General features: G+C 49.3%; 1 protein-coding gene across 1 annotated transcript in view; it reads right to left on the bottom strand.

The window, feature by feature from the left end:
* MTMR12 (myotubularin related protein 12) overlaps window positions 1-15,207 on the bottom strand; it is a 56,800-nt gene extending 41,593 nt beyond the window's left edge. The window contains exon 1 of the mRNA XM_028523400.1: window positions 14,989-15,207. Coding sequence (XP_028379201.1) covers window positions 14,989-15,069 — 81 coding nt within the window. The 5' untranslated portion in view covers window positions 15,070-15,207. The remainder of the gene's footprint in view (window positions 1-14,988) is intronic.
* Between the last annotated feature and the right edge of the window lie 1,895 nt (window positions 15,208-17,102).

The raw sequence follows: 17,102 nt of genomic DNA, 5'->3' as shown, positions 1-17,102 counted from the left end.
GGCGTCGCCACGGGTCCGTATGGCGGAACTGGAGAAGGACTGCATTCCATTAGAGACTGCCACGGACACGGTGTCAGTCCAGAAAGACTAGCAGTCGTGAAGCCTGCCCAGTAAAACCTGCAGAAGCGCAACAGCCGCGGATGGGCCTGGCCTCATTCCAGGATCTTGCAACCGATTCCACCAGTGACAGCTGCTTCTGTCCCATCCCTGTTCTCTGGGGTGCTGGGAACTTCCCAAACTGCCCCCACCCTGGTTTCAGTGAAGGGTCCAGAGTCCCCTTAACCTTCTGCTCCTTCTAGCCCACCAACCTTCAACTCTGACACTCCTGACCTCGCTGCCTAATCAGCAAATGATGACAATCTGATTTCTAGAAACTGTGGAATGGGATCTGAATACCCTACTGACCCCAATTAACTATCATGTTCAATGGGCAGGGATGAAAAAAGTAGGTTCCTAATAGTCAAGCAGAACTCGTCATACTAGTTATGCAGACAGACTTCTTTCTTCAGATGCCTGAAAACTAACTCATTTGAAAGTGATGCAAATTTTCAACAAATGTGGCCATTAAACACGGCCCACATACTTTGTGTGGGGCACCTCTCACCACTTCATCTGAGTTTGGACAAAGCTCGCTATTAGGCACAAAAGAGTAGCAAAGCCTACTGGCACTGGTCAGGGAATGTCCAAGTTTTCAAAACCAGGATGACCCAGTGGCCTGAATTCAGTTACAACAACAGCATAAACATACGTGGAAAGTTCTGCCAGAATGGTAGGATCAGGATTGCGACTTTTTAATTAACTTCCACATTTACCTGAAATATTATGGGTGCTCCTTTTGTTTGTTTTCATTTAAAAAGAGGCTAAGGCCATGGATAACAAGTCTTCCAGTTTCTGCATATTTTGCCCCACAGATCCAAAGGAACTATGTCTCTTCGTGCTCCCACTCCAAACACCAACAACTCCCAGGGCCCTGCAGCCGCTGCTGCCCCCACGTTCCCTGAGAGCCCACCTGGCACCCGGCGCTGAGCCAGAGCCTGCAAGCGCCAAACAAGACATGAGAGCACCACCCACCCTCAGCAAGTGTGTGGCCGCGCCTACTGGACCCCACTGCACACAGCTGGCCCAGCACCACAGGGCTGTCGAGCAGGTCTCTTCTCAAAAACGTGTTTGTAAGCAACACTGTCCCAAAGCACACGGCACCAGTGGGCCTGGGCAGCGCAGCCAGTGACCTCATGCTGTACGTCTGGTCACTCAAAGCTGCAAGATGACCGATCTCTAATACAGACCACTTCACTTCAACAAACAGCTCCCAAACATCCTAAATATCAAATGCTGAAGACAAAAAGATGAGTAAGAATTGACTTCTGCCATCATCAAGAAGCTCAGACAGACAAATAAAAAATAATAACTAGAACACTGGGTGATCAGGGCAATAACTACTAGAGCCTGCAGAGGATTATACCTCTATTCACCGCCTCATTTGATCCTCAAACTGTTGTTAACTGCCATCATCGTCCTCATTTTAGAGATGAGGACAATGAAGCTGGCCAAGGTCAGGTGAAATGGGACTGGAGCCGCGGCTCACCCGGCCAGTCGTGCTTACTCTCTTCAGTACAGCCTGCCTGTCCCTGCGGGCCCCACCCTTCCCTGAGCGCTGTCTCCACCCCCTTGCCTTTCACGCACACTCAAGGACTGAACTGTTATTTCGTATGCACCTGCTCTGATCCAGCACTACACACCCAGGAGTGACACAACCTGGAGCCCCACCTTCCCAGAGTGCAGGGGGCAACCAAGGCCAAGCAACAACAAAGGTGTGTGCGAGGTGCTGCACTCGGAAAGGGCAGGCTGTGCTGGGAACAGCAGGAACTCCCCGCTACAGTCAAAGGGGGACAGAGAAGCTTGCTACCCCCGGGAAGTGTCATGTACACAGAGACCTGAAAGTCAGCAGGAATGAGTCCCAGGCCAAACACCCAACACTCTCTCCCGCTGCTCTTCTTCCTGTCTCCAGGCTCCTCTTCCTTCCTCACACGGCCTGTGCTCCCAGGATGAGCTCTCCCTCTCACACCATTGCCAATCATACATGCTGATGACCCCCAAATGGCTCTTCCCTCCAGATCTCTGAACTCTAGGCCTGGACACCCAAACAGCCTCCAGGCCACCTGCACTAGAATGTCTCTCAGATCCTCCAAATTCTCATTTCAAAATCAGCTCATCACTTCCCCCCTGCATCTCACCAAACCAGCTAGCCCTCCTCCGGACTCTGGCTCAGCAGATGGTCCCACCCTCCACCCAGCTGGCCAGGCCACTCAGGAGTCATCCTAACTACTCCCCGCCTTTCACATTCTGCCTGCTCTGCATTCTTAACAGCTCCAGAACCCGTCCACGCCTGCCCATCCCTGCTGCTGCTCCCTTACTTCAGGCCACCGTCATCCCTCAGCTTGGATCTCTATGATGACAGCTGTCCTGCATCCATCCAGACCCCAGTGCACCCACCAGGCCCACCCAACCTAGTGTCCCCCACCCAATCCACTGTCCCCCATCCAGTTCACCATCCAATCCACAGCCCACACCGTTCAAATCCTCTGCAAAGCTTCCTCGGCAAAGGCCAACCACCCTCCTGTATTACAATAATACCTGACCTCATCTTCCCAACCCACGGTGCCAACTGGGGGCTGGAGCTGTACCTTTGTGTATTTTTAGCCTCCACTCAGTATATAATCCTTGACAGACAGTAAATTGTCATTAATAATCTACTGAAAGAATGTACAAATCAAAACATACAAAAAGACAAATAACTTTTGAACGTGGTAATAGCCTTTAATCCTTAATAGATCTTGAGAAATAAAGAAACAACTCTATTAAACACTACTGCCTGCATCTATTAAACACACTCCAGCCTCCCCGACAGGGCAGAGCACCCTCACGGCCAGACTCTAAACCACGGAGGGTGCGGACCCCAGACTCAATGATTCTGCCACCATCCAGGTCTAGGGAACCAGCGCTCACAACAGGATTTGCTTCCTGGGGCTGACTGCAGGGCTGCCGGTTCCCTGCTCCTAGCCCGAGGGCCTCGCTCCCTTCCCAGCCAGCCTGGGCAGCAGGCTCACTGGCCTCTGAGAGCACGACCAGCTCCACTCCACTACCTCCACACGGTCCTTGGAGATTACAAGCAACAATTACTTTGAGGATAAACTAAGAAAGCAGTATCTGAAGGCAGGGAAGCAGACATGCAGTAAGCGGCAAACGGACAACCTCAGTCTGGACTCAAGGTACCAAACCACAGACAGAGCTGTGCGGGTACCTGGTCGTTAAGGCCTCTGCTAGTTACTCAGCGTGCAAATCGGCTCTCAGCCTCCAAAAGTGTTCATGTCACAGGGCCTGTTGGGAACTCTCAAGAGCAGTTCAGACTAAGCACTTATTACCCACAAAAATATACGTCTAGCTTAAACACATGAAGATATAATTTGTTGGAGGTTTCACTCTGTCTGCTTTCCCATGTCCTACGTCATTTATCTTCACAGCAATCCTGTAAGGCATTTCCATCCCCACTTCACAGGTAAGGCCAATGATACTCCAAGAGATTCAATGATGTGCCTGGGCTCACATCGCTAAATAGTTGGTGACCAGAATTCATTCTCAGGAGTCCTGACACCAAGTTTAGTACTTTTGATTCTAGTTTGTTTTTGTACAAGCTTTATTAAGAGATAATTCACCTATTTAAAGTGTACAATTCAATGGTGTTTAGTATATTTCCAGAGTTGTAAAATCATTACCACAATGGGTTTTAGAACATTTCACCATGCCTAAAAGGAACCCTGTACCAGCCCTAGCTGGAGTGGCTCAGTGGACTGAGCACCAGCCTACAAACCAAAGGGTCACTGGTTCAATTCCCAGTCACGGTACATGCCTGGGTTGCAGGCCAGGTCCCCAGTAAGGGCACACAAGAAATAACCACACATTGATGTTTCTCTCCCTCTCTTTTCCCTCCCTAACCCTCTCTCTAAAAATAAATAAAGAAGATTAAAAAAAAAAAAAAAAAAAAGAAACCCCATATCCGTCAGCACTCATCCCCTCATTCTCCCTATCCACCCCCATCCCAGCCCCCAGCCCTGGGCAACTGCCAATCTTAACTTTTTTCCTACTACAGAACAATACCGTCAAATGTCCTTTCCACTGCAGCAAGTCTGCAGGACAGAGAAATAGGCAACACCCTTTGGCTGTGCGCTACCCTAACAGCTGAGCGATACTTTCACATGTGTCCACTCTAAACCCTTTCTTTCACATTTAGACTGCGTTTCTCCCCTTATCTGAGATGATTTTTTAAAAGATTTTATTTATTTATTTTCAGAGAGGGAAGGGAGGGAGATAGAGAGAGAAACATCAATGTGCGGTTGCTGGGGGTCATGGCCTGCAACCCAGGCATGTACCCTGACTGGGAATCGAACCTGCAACACTTTGGTTTGCAGCAGATGATTTTTTAAAAAAGGAAGTAACTGCTAAGACCCAAACTAAAGCCCTCGCTCAGTTTTGACAGCTCAGAATTTTTTTAATGATTTAAATGTTTTGGTTTTTTAATTTTATTAATTTACTTTCAGAGAGAAGGGAAGGGAGGGAGACAAAGAGGAAGAAAAACATCGATGTGAGAAAGAAACATTGATGGGTTGCCTCTCGCACACATCCTAAATGGGGATCGAACCTGCAACCCAGGCATGTGCCCTGACCGGTGATGGAACTGGCGACCTTTGACTTTGCAGGACGATGCCCAGCCAACTGAGCCACAGTGGTCAGGGCAGCAGCTCAGCAGTTACTGAAGAGCAGTGAAAGTATTACTCACTCAAGCCTCTTGGCAAGGATCACTCTTACCAGGCATTCCCGAGGCCTTTAAACAAGCCAAACGCTCTATCAAACCCTCCCTAGGAAGACACTCAAAGCTAAACAATAAATGTTAAGACCCAAATTCCAGTGTAAGCCCCCAAACCCAGAGATCTGACCTCCCCAAATAGTCAGCTGGCTCGGTTCCAACAAAGAGAGCTGCTCGTTCAATGGAATATGAAGCTGCCGGAGGAGGCGAAGGAAAGCCAGAGACGAGGTTTCACGCATCCATGCCAAGCCACTGGCTTAACAGGCTACGAGCCATGGTGACAGCTAGAAGGAATGATGTAGGGCAGAGCACCTCATGCCAGAGCTGAGTCTTGGGGCATGAAGATGCAGAGTCGAGGCAGCAACCACACTGCGCGCCTAACGCAGTTCTGCACTGCAGCTACCCACAGCACTCTGCGGCGGTCGGTCCGCTGAGCACCGACCCACAAAGTGCAAGGTCGCCGCCAGTCCGGCTCCTGGTCAGGGCGCACGCCTGGGCTGCGGTCCCGCCCCCAGTCGGGATGCGTATGAGAAGCAACCAGTAGGTGTTTCCTCCTCACATCCATGTTTTTGTCCCTCTCTTCATCCCTCCCTTCCCCTCTCTCTAAAAATAAATTTTAAAGTCTTTTTTAAAAAAAGTTCCTTGCACAAAACAATTTTACAAACACTGCCCTAATCCAACTCTATAAATCAGGAAATGAAAGCCACGCAGGAAAGAAATGGCCGCAGCCCAGGCCTGCTCAAGTCAGGCTAACGCTCTCTCAACAAGCCAGAAGCAGGCAGTGTCTGCAGCGAGCCTGGGCACCAGTCGAGATTCAGACCAGGGGAAGGGGCACGGGGAGTGCAGAACCCAAACAGGAAAAGGAGCCACGAAGGCTGCAGCCGGAGGCCTGGCCGTGGTGTACAGGTGACTCAGGTGCTGCTGGAGGGAGCAGCGGTCGGTGGGGGCACCGGCTCAGCAGCTGTGGTCTGTAGTCCCAGGCACGGGATGCCAGCTGACGGGCTGGCGATGGAAATGAAGACAGACCATCACAGAGACCCTCCCAAAGGGCACCCTGGGGACCACGCCTGGTTTGGAGTGCAGTGACTGGAGAAAGAAGGGGCCGCCGGCAGGTGCTCCTGGAAGCCCTTGAGACGAAGGAGAGCACTGTGCCAGGGGGACGGAGAAGGAGTCTGTGAAAGAGCTCCCTGCAGAAGAAACCTGGGCAGGCAGGAGACCCTCCAGGTAGACAGGGAAGGTGCCGCTGTGAGCACGGCACAGTCTCACCAGAGGGCCGGCACCCCGGCTCCAGACACGGGCTCCGGCATGCAAGGGAGGAGCGACGCTGGGAGCGAATGCAGGTCAAGTCTCGCCACTCTCGGGACCCGCGATGGAGGCCCACAGAGCGTCTGAAAACACACACAGACACACGGACACACACAGAGCTACAGCTTTGGGGAGGGGAGTAAGGGCCACCACAATTAACATTTAATTAGTGTTTACTGTATGCCAGGTATGATGTCAACGACTTTCTACGGCCTGCCTCACTGAGGACCAACAACCACCTGATGGGCTAGACATTACTATCCTAATTCCCACTTCACAGGTCAGGAAACCGAGGCTCAGAGAGCCGAATACCCAGCCCAAACCCACACAGCTAGCGAGCTGCAGAGCTCTAATCCCAGAGCCACGCTCTCCGCCACCAGGTTACATTTACAGAGGCAGCACTGGGATGTGTGCAAATGCTGGGTGGCATTTATGGGGCTGTCGGTCTTGGAATTTAGGCGAACCGATGTGACTGACAGCAGCTGCAGAAACACATGGCGTTGCCTCTGCGCCTCCCCCGCGCCTCCCCCTCCGGGACTGCTATATAAATAATAGGTCAGCTGAGTAGCTGGTGAGGAGCTGAAAGCCTTGAAGTGGAAGCTTTTCCACGGTCTTGACGCAGGAGGAATCAGGGGCCAGTGAGGAGGTGCCTACAGGCTCAGAAGGGCCACCCCAACCCAATGGTGAGGCAGCAACAGGGGAGGGGAAGAAACGAGCCGGCCCACCCTAGCGGCGCCCAGGGCGCTGCCACCCTTCGGGACTTCTCTCACTTGCACCCCCACGCACATGTCTTACGTAAGGGAAGAGGACAGATGCTCCAGCCACCTGGTCCCCGTGTGCCTATCGGTCTTCCGAGCTGTCCCTTTGGCCTGCCGGCTACAGCATCCCTCATCCCCCATACCGGAGCCCACCGTAACACTGCCCTTTCCAAGTCCCGCACAGCCTTCACCTGAGGCTGGCGCAGCAGCAGGCTCTGCAGCGGGCCCTCCTCCTGCTCCCAGAGCCTTCTGCACCCTCCTCCCTCAAGCAGGCAGCACCCACCCCCGTGTGTCGGAGCCATCTGCTGGCTTGCCGTCTCTCCATCAGAATGTGAGCAACCTGAGTGCACAGGCTGGTGTTCTGCATTCCTAATTCTAACACAGTGCTTAGCAAATGGGAGGTATGCAATGAATAACTCTTCCAATTCAAGTTACTGTTAATAGTAACTGCATTGAGCATTTGTTGAGTATCCGCCCTCTGTCAGGTCCTGAGCTGGGTAAATGTGGCATTTCTTCTCACACTCAAACTCAGCCTGCAGGGCAGATGGTCACCCACTGTTACAGGTGAGGACAGGAAGTCAAAGAGAGCTGAAGTAGCAATAGGAAATGCATCTCAAGGGAATAAAGCAAAACAGGAACTTGGTTTTATGTCTGGAGAAAAGGTAGGAACAATGAGACTTTTCATCCAAAAAACTGGGCTCATTCCCTTCAGTGTTTTCTCAGGAACTTCAAAACCCTCCTCCTAGCCAAGACAAAAGCCAAAGCCCAGTAGCTGAGGACCGCTGTCTGAAACAGAGGCTGGCAATCTGTCGGGGGAAGGCAGACTCCAAGCCTCTCACCTCTGCGGCCCAGTTGCTGAGGCCCCTCCCTCCCCTGTGAGCAAACAACCGAGGACCTAGAGGCCACCTGGGAGCGGCTGCCCACCAGCCAGGTCTAGCAGGAAGGACGAAGGACAGGGGCAGAGAAGGGAAAAGCGATGGTGTCATTTTAGGAAAAGCATTTAAATATGAAATCAGATCAGTATGGTCTCCAACCATACTGTCGTCACATGGTCTCAAGACCCTCAGATCTTAAGCCAGCCGCTGAGCAGATGGGATAAATGGACACATCTGCCCCATGGCACCGACTTGTTAGAAATGAGGGAAGAGAGGGCAAAAGAAGCACACAGAATGAAGCCAGCAAAATGTCAAAGGGCAACCGTTAACAAAGAAAAGTCAACTACTAAGTGTTCGCATTAGCTGGAATTTTAAATATAATCGAGTCATCCTCAAATGTATAAAGGAACAAAGAAAAGAGGAAAAGAAACTTTTAGAGATAGTAAAACATATTCTAAGGAAAAGTTACCACACAGTGAGTGACCTTTCCTGACACGCCATGGCAACCACCGCCATGGCAACCACCGCAACAACTAAAACTCCACTTTCGTTAACTCGCTCCAAGGCGAGGGTGTCTGTGTCCTGAGACTATAACGACCACGCACTTTCCGGGCCCATCCACGTGGCTCTGACCCACTGCCCCGAGGAGCGACGAGGACAGTGGCCCGCATCTCCTGAAGGCTCCCCGCGAGCCAAGCGCCAAGCACTCTGCCCAGGGTTTTGCCTGCATAATCACAGTTAACGTTCCTAAACACTCACATACACCTCCCAGATAAGAGAGGTAATACTCTTATTCCCATTTTTCACCGAGAGACAGAACTGAGACTCACTCACAGCTAGCAACTGACAAGGGAGAGGGACTGACAAGCGTTTGCTCCCCCCAGAGTCCCGGCCCTGCAGGTACGCAGAGGGGCTCCAGGAAGGGGGAGGCCCCGCTTCCTTCCCAAGGGCTCGTGCCCTCCTGGGATGCCACCCCACTTCTACCTCCCTTCTTCTTCCCCCCAGAGCCAGAGAAGATTAGAGGTTGTAAGAATTATTCCAGCTCAGTCCTACTTCTCAACCTGTCTCAAGGACTGTATTTTGAATGATCCATTAAACTGCTCTCATGGTCTTAAGAAGGGGCACGTCAGAAGTCACAAGCACAACACAGTGAAAAACTGAGGGTGTGTCCTTGCTGGAAAACAACTCAAAGTATAAGCTCCATGGACACAGATCAGCGGTAGTATCGTCAAACCTGACAAGCACACGTAGGTCACAGATTTTTACACGCATGATGTTGCAGACAATCAAGACACATGCACATGAACAAAGCCTGGACGTCCTAAAAACAGAAATAACTGCTCTGGTTAGGGCAGCAAAACGAAGGGTGACTTCATCTTTCTAACTTCCAAAGTCTGCAACTTCATGACGTTGTCTGTATCATAAAAATAGGGTATGTATGTTTTATAGTGGTAAAAAAAGTTGTGGCTCCTAAAAATCGAGTTTTCCCAAAAGTATGTTATTATGTAGGATGGTTTAACATGGAAGTAGTCCAAGAACATCAAATATCCTGTTGAGGATATTCAGAGAAAAAGCCAGAACTTTAAATTTCTAAGTACGGGTTCCCCGAGGCCTAAGATGTTGACGGCAGCCGGAGCCAGAAGCGGGGAGGGCACCGAAAGATCGCCTGGCCCTGACAGTGGCTGCCCAGTGGCTGCCCAGTGGCTGCTGGTTGACCAGGAAGTGCTGCCCAACAGAGCCTCACGACACTCTCTGACGCTCCGTCTGCAGAAGCTGGCGTGGTGCTGGGTCTGACCCAGGGAGATGCCGCAGGAAGAGCAAGCAGGAAAGGAAAAGCGGAAGCTTTGGACAGATCATCAGGCTAAAGCCACAGCTAAGAAAGTGATCATTTTAGGAAGAACTTTTAATGTCCTTTAGTGGCCTGTTAAATCACTATTAATGACCTCAATAAACTTAAGGAAATAATTCTGCCATTAAAAAAATGAGCTTGAAATAGTCTTAAACAAAAAAGGTAATGGATCTAGATTTTGTTTTTAAAGTTAATTTCTATTGCTAGGACTGGGGAAGTAGGGCCATTTTAGGATAAGCCAATCTCTCCTCGTCACCAATCCATCAAAGGCATCAAAATTAGCGGTCCGGTACAGTAGTATTCCACAACAAAGCAATCCCAGTCTGCCTGTATCCCCATCATCCAGAGCAGTGCCTGGCACGAGAAGGTGCTGAGTAAACATCTATGGAATGAATGATCCGTATCTCCACGGGGCCCATATCCGCTTGGTTACCTGGTGGACAACCTAACAAAAGCCAAAAAAGAAACTGGCACTGGAGAACACAGATGCAAAAGCACTGTGGAGTGCAAACACCAGGCAGGGCTATAGGCATGTTTCCCTGCTCACGGGCCCTGTGTTCATTAACTGCAGGCATAAGAGAACGGCCCCGGAGTCAGACTGCCCTAGCTGAAATCCCGGCACCGCCCTCTGCCAGCCGGGACCCTGAGTACTTCACTTCTTTGGGTCTCACTTTCCACGTCTACACAGAAAAAAGGGAGGTAACGGTAGTTCGTGTCCACTGCATAAGACAGTTGAAAGGATGAAATGAGCTAAGTACAGTTCTAAGACACAAAAGTACCTAATAAATATTAGTAATTACTTGGCTTTTTTATTTTGATATATACCCACAGTCATATCCCTGGGAAGAATACAGGATCATAGATTCACTTCTCCCCAACAAAAGAAATAGCACCAAATGAGGACTAGGCAATCGAATGGATTCTCTTCCCTGAGGGATAAACGGAAAAGAAAAATCAGCAATTAAGTCTGATTTTTTTTTTTTGGCCCTTCTCAATCTTCATCTCTCTTCCCCTGCCTTCATGAAACCTTTCTGAGCGCCTGTGAACCTGGCTCAGGCCGTGGCTCTGCTGGCTCTCAGGAGACAGTTCTTAGCTCTGTTCTGCAGTACCACGGTGGCCCAGGGAAGAACGTTTAACCCCACAGGGCCCCATCATCTAGATTATCGCTGAAGATTTTGTTTGTTTATTTTTTTAGAGAGAGGGGGATGGGGGAGAAAGAGAGGGAGAGAAACATTGGCATGCAAGAGAAACATCAATAGTTGCCTCTTGCCACACACCCCAACTGGGGACCAAACCCACAGCCCAGACATGTGCCCTGACCTGGAACCAAATCAGCGACCTTTCACTCTGGGGCACGACGCCCAACCGAGTCCAACCAGTCAGGACACATCTAGATTATCTTCAAATTCTCTTCAAAATCTAAAACTCCACAAATAAGAAATTGATCATTATTAGTAGTACATTCAAGTCAAACACTGACCTACAAAAAAATACCTTTGAGCTGTATTTGGAATACCGCACAAATATGGGCACAGGTACAGCAGACTCTAAAAGCCGAATTTTTCCTGGTCTTGGCTTCAGGGAACAACACACGAGTACCCTGAAGTTTTCATTCAACTTCCTTATCACAGTGGAACAGACTTATTAAATCAGGACTTTCTCTTAGCACCAATGAATGGTCCTTTACTTACGAACTTCTGGGTACTGACACTAAGCATTTCTAATCACTATAAATTACTTATAACTGCAAGGTTACTGAGCAGAGAGCCAATGGTTTTGACGAATCATAACTGTCACTCACCACCGCAGAAGGTGACTTAACTGGAAAAACATTGAACAATCATACTACTTTCTCTGGTTCTTTCTGCTACCTAACATCACCCCAAGACACTATATGTCTCTGTTGAGGGAAAGGGGTCAAATTAAAATGACAGGTTAACAACTGACATGGAAGACATTTACAATATACATTTCCAGTAAAAAGGGCAGATCACAAAATAATATAATCAGCAATATCAATCCTATTCCGATAAAATATGTATTTTGGTATGTAAATATGTATTTTTTACCAAAAAACCTACACACATCCAATAGGATATAAAACAAGTTGTTGATAAGTTTATTAGCCCTGGCTGGTGTGGCTCAGAGGCCTATAAACCAAAAAGTCCTGATTCGATTCCCAGTCAGGACATGAGCTTGGGTTGTGGGCCAGGTCCCCAGTAGGGGCTGCGGGCCAGGTCACCCAGTAGGGTGCACGGGAGGCAACCGCACATTAATGTTTCTCTCCCTCTCCTTCTCCCTCCCTTCCCCTCTCTCTAAAAATAAATAGAGAAACATCTTTTTTAAAAAACAAGCTTATTGACTTTTCTGTAAAATATTTGTTTGCATATCTATATTTTCTTATTTTTCTACAATGAACACTTATACCTCCTGAAAGAATTCAAACAGCTGTTTTATCGAACAAGAAAAATAGATCTGGCACCCACACTATCCACACATGTCTCCTTGAAGCAGAGCTCGGGCCGGGGTTCCCAGACACAGACACCCTGGGGCTAAAGGATGGGGGCGGGGGGGGGGGGGGGGGGGGGGGTTAGATGTTTCCGGTTCCAGCCATCAGGTACCACCAACACAAGTCCAGATCTCTCCTTCCTGTTCTCCTCAACTTCCCACTTACAAGCTTTTCCAATTTGCAGCCCTCTGGGCAGAGCTTACCAAACTGACCAAAGGTCCTAAATTCCAGTACAGGATTTCAGCTTCCCCAGTCACTGACTTAGGAGGATCAATAACAGAAGAGCTCAAGCCACTCTGGCAGAGATCCAATTTTAAAAGTTGGAGCTAACTGCTACCCCTCATTTTAGGCTGTCCAATGCCAACCTTTCTGACCTCAAGAACAAAAAATAAGCCATGATGTTTAAAAGCGTCATCTTCAATTCAAATACGTTATCCAGTGAAACATTCCTGTTTTTAACCCAAAATGCTAACTTCTTATGGATTCCCTGGCATATCAAAGGCAGTCATCTCCCAGCTGAACCTCCCAAGATCTGATCAGCCAAGAACAAGTTCATCACCAGGCACAGGCATCATTATATCATAAGACGTGAAGGTTGTTCCGGCAGCTCAGTGACCTACCAGCAAAAAGGTGTGCCCAGAAACTGTGATTTCCCAGCTAACGAAAGCAAAGTGCAGACAAAGACATGATAGGAAGACATACATCCAAGGCAGCCAAGATGAGGGCAATACAAGGGAAAGGAGTAGAAATAGCAAGAATGAGTCTTCCAAGGGTGCTGTAAGGAACTCCTCCTACTGAGCGAGCAAGAGAACGTCACCAGAGCCGGTGCTCTCAGAGGCACATCAGCTGAGCCTCCAAGCTGCTCTCATGCATTTCCAATAATGAGATATCTAGCGAAAGCTGCATACATACTTAAACACCAATTGTCTTCTCACCCCTGCATTCCCTTACCTTTTAAACACCATCCACAATTCCCACCAGAGCCTTGTCCTCAGATTATAACAAAGAAGCACAGGGTCTGCACAGCACTGTTTTATTGCAAGAAAACAGAACGGCCAACTATGGGGACCTGAAAAATGTGACCACTTCAGGCTTACTGTGGTTCTAAACCACTCCCCTACCCTAATTATCCCTCAAAAGAACTGTAACAGGCACTCCAGGCAAAGAGGGAAAACAAGTCCAATTACAACATGTGCACTTGGTAGATGAAAAATGCGAACATTCTTGAACTCTGGCCACATTTCAGAAGACTTTCCACTTGCAGTTTAACCTCACTGACAAGGAAAGATTAAAGATCGGTTGCACTTCAACCAGGGTTCTACCAAAAAAGGTAGAAAGAGAAATTAACTGACCACAGTATTGTCCATGATACTAAAAGGGAAGCCAGCTGAAAATTCAAAATGACCCTGACTCCTTATCAAGCATTTACAGAGGAAGAGGAAGTGGTTTTTATTTTATTTTAAAATTAGGACTAACAATAAGACCCGTTTCAAGAGTACTCTCCACTGGAAAAAAAAAAAACAACAACGTACATTTTGAATTTGAAGATACCTACAGGGGGGTCTTACAGACACATTTCCAGATCCAAACCCCCCATCCACAGCCCACCTGCCTTTCCTTCACAGGGATGGGGAGACACAGTTTGGTAGCGCTTCTGCACATTGCTGATAAAGTGCTGGAGAGAGGAGCAGAGAACAACTTCAGTAACCCAAAAGTGAGAACGTGTCTAATTAGGCATTTGGATGGGGAGCCATTGCTCAAGAAGCCCTCAGTCTGGCCTACAAGGTGTAACCTCTCCAGCCTCCGCCCCTGGGACTGTCCCCCTCAGCCACGGGGCTGGCTTCTCTGTTGCTCCTCTAACACTCCAGACTCTTTCCTCTGCCAGTACTGCTGTGCCCTCAGATCCCAAGCATCCTTCAAGTCTCTGCTCAAATGTCACCCTTGCAAAGAGAAAAAAAGGTAACACCTGTTCCCATGATACTTAGCACCTTCCAATATACATATCATTTACTTATATCTATTTTAGCTATTGTTTGTTCCTCTCTCTCCCCCAAAGAAGCTCCAGGAGAGCAGAAATGTTTATTTTGTTCACTGATGTATATATCCCAAGCGTTTAGAACAGTGCCTGGCACAGAGTGGGAACTAAAAAAATATTTTCTGAATGAATGAATGAACTTGACAGTAAAAATCCTGGAGGAAAGGAAGAGGGGGTGGAAAGGGTGACGGTGAATGGGTGAGATGAAAGGAGAGGAAAGTGACAAAAGGGAATTCACCAGGGAGAGGTACAAACTGGCTGAGGTGGGGGCGACACACAGTTTCTCCCTGCAGTGCAAATGGGAGGGGAGAGCCGGTGCACAGTATCCCGCCAGCGGCATCAAATAGCGCTGTTAGGAGCAGCCAGGGGAGACAGGAAAGCTCTCAAGATTCACGAAAAATTCCAAGCACAGGGCAGACCCGGTGACCCAGGGCGGCAGACTCTGGGCAGGCCCCACTGGAGTCTGGGCCACCCAGCCCTTACTCTCCCGCACTGCCCAGGACCCCAGCGCCTCTACAGTGTTACCCAGGGGCGTCCCGGGCCGCAGAACCTTCCGGGCCCCGGCCCCTTCACCTGGCCAACAGGAGCCGGGCCCTGCGCTCCGCACCTGCCTGCCCACGCCGGGGGATCCCCACTCCGACCCAGCGGAGGCCCCAGAGAGCCTCTAAGGACCTCGCCCCGCCCGGTTCCCCTCCCGCACACACCCGCCGCCCTCTCCGCACCGGGGAAGGGGCTCCAAGCACCCCTCGCCCGGGCCACTCAAGCCGGACGCCCTGCCCGTGCGGCGTCCTCTCACCTCGGGGCGCACGTACGACACGAAGGAGGGTTTCAGCACCTTGGTGCCGCCGCCAGCGCCGACTACCGCTTTCCCCAGCATACCACCGCCCTGGGAAGCAGCGACGCGCCGGAACAGAGGTGGCCGCTCGGACTACGGCAGCGGCGGCGGCCACCAGCACTGGCGGCTGGGGCTCCGCCCATCCCCAGGGCCGCGAGGGCCGCGGCACCGCCCGCATCCGGCTCCGCCGCTGAAACCAATCGCTCCGCCCACTCCGCGCCTTGGGAGACTGTGGCCAGAAGCCACGCCCCCCCCCCCCCCCCCCCTCGCGACAGGCGAGTCTCACTGGCGGAGAGTCGCTGTTTGAGGTAGGCTCTGTTTCACCCTCACCGCGGCAAAGCCCACCCCCCTGCGTTCTCTGATTGGCCATGCCCCTTCTTAAAGGAACCTGGAGAGATGTTTTCTCCGCCAATCTTGAGAGCGTTTCCTCCGGACTCCTCGGCGATTGGATAGCAAGTATGTCTCCGTCGTCCAATGATCCTGCGGTAACTAAGTTGTGAGCATTGGTCAAGTCGTTTGTTCTTTCCCGGTCGTTTTGGAATAAAACTTCCTAAAAGTATGATATGGCAACTTCCCCCCTATAAGTTCCAAATCCACATTAATGACATTTAGCTTTATCATTTTAAATGTAGAAAAAAAATGAAATAAACCAAGTGTTAACAGGCGCTTAATAATAGTGCCTGATGTTTGATTATGAAGTTCTTTGTCTATCTCATTCTCCAAGTTTTTGTTTCTTCGTGTTTCTGACAATTATCAAGAGCCCTTAAGAGACTTCTCTTACCCACTCTCCTAGGTTACCGATAAAACCCCATTTTTAGTGAAGACTGCAAAGAAAGTTCATTTAAATAACACATTTGGTCCAAGCATTGTTAGATACAGATGAATAATACAGGACACAGCTTTCAAGAAATTCAGTCTTGTGGAAAACACTAATCAGTATTTGCAGTTAATTTTTTTCTGTGTCAGGGACTAATGCTCTTACCCTCTTCATTCCCATGAGTTTCCCCCCTCACTGCTCCTCCAAAGCAGCTCCAAATAAACATAAAACCTAAGTGATAAAGAATGAACTTGATTTTGCAAACACAATTTCAGAACAAGCCCTGTAGCCTTGTTACTGGACCTTGAATGCCAGGTTCTTGAGTCTGGATGCCATAGAAATGAGCACTGGACTCAGTACAAGATCAAGCAGAGAGTTTATTGTGAAGCCATAGTTTATGGCTTATATCAGGGCCTTGAGGAGGGTGTACGGCTTGGGAATGAGAATGAAGTAGGTCAATTGTCCCTAGATCGTTATCTAGCAGCAGTTGAACCTGGGGTAGATGTTTTCCACAGTCAGTGGACCACCCAAAGGGCCTATAAAATATGCTTGTGCGAATATTCTAGTTACTATTTAATTGACAAAACAACTATGTTGCAGGACATGATGTCAAGGAAGGGTATTATCCGCATATATTCTTTCCTTGAAGGATGTGGCTAGGTTAATTTTAACTACAGAACTTTGTTGAAAGCAAGGAGTCATAGCCTCTAGGACGGAGTTCTTTCTGTCAGGATGGACTCTCGTGTTACCCCTACCACTGTCTCAGCCTCATTTCCAACTACTTTGCCATTATTAGGTCTATCTGGTTTTCAGCGCTATAGCTGCTGCTGAGCTGCATTATCCCCGTTTTAAATGAGAAACAGATGCAAATAATTTGCCCAGGCCACACAGCTAGTAGTCACTGACAGAGCTGGATCATCCCAGGTTTGCCTGAGGCCAAAGTCCATGTTCTCAACACTGTCATTACCCAAATTAGGAAGGATCACAATGAAAGTGTCAGTTCTGTGTGCGAAGCCCAAGTCAAGCTTCATCAAGAAAGATGCTCCTTAAGGAGGTGTTGAAGAATGAAATTATTTGGCAGGACTAATCATAGCCCACTTTATATTTCATAAGAGTTTTTACTTTTCATAGTGAAATGGCAGGGCAGATTTTCACACCCTGAGCAAATGTTTACTTCCTTTTCAAAGGACCCTGAGTTTCCACGATCCTCTGCCACAGTCAGTGGGTTAGTGTGGGCACCTACTGTCAGGAGTGGCTT

This window comes from Phyllostomus discolor, chromosome 3 (genome assembly GCF_004126475.2).
Source record: "Phyllostomus discolor isolate MPI-MPIP mPhyDis1 chromosome 3, mPhyDis1.pri.v3, whole genome shotgun sequence".
Taxonomy (NCBI): domain Eukaryota; kingdom Metazoa; phylum Chordata; class Mammalia; order Chiroptera; family Phyllostomidae; genus Phyllostomus; species Phyllostomus discolor.
This window is presented reverse-complemented; position numbering and strand designations above follow the sequence as displayed.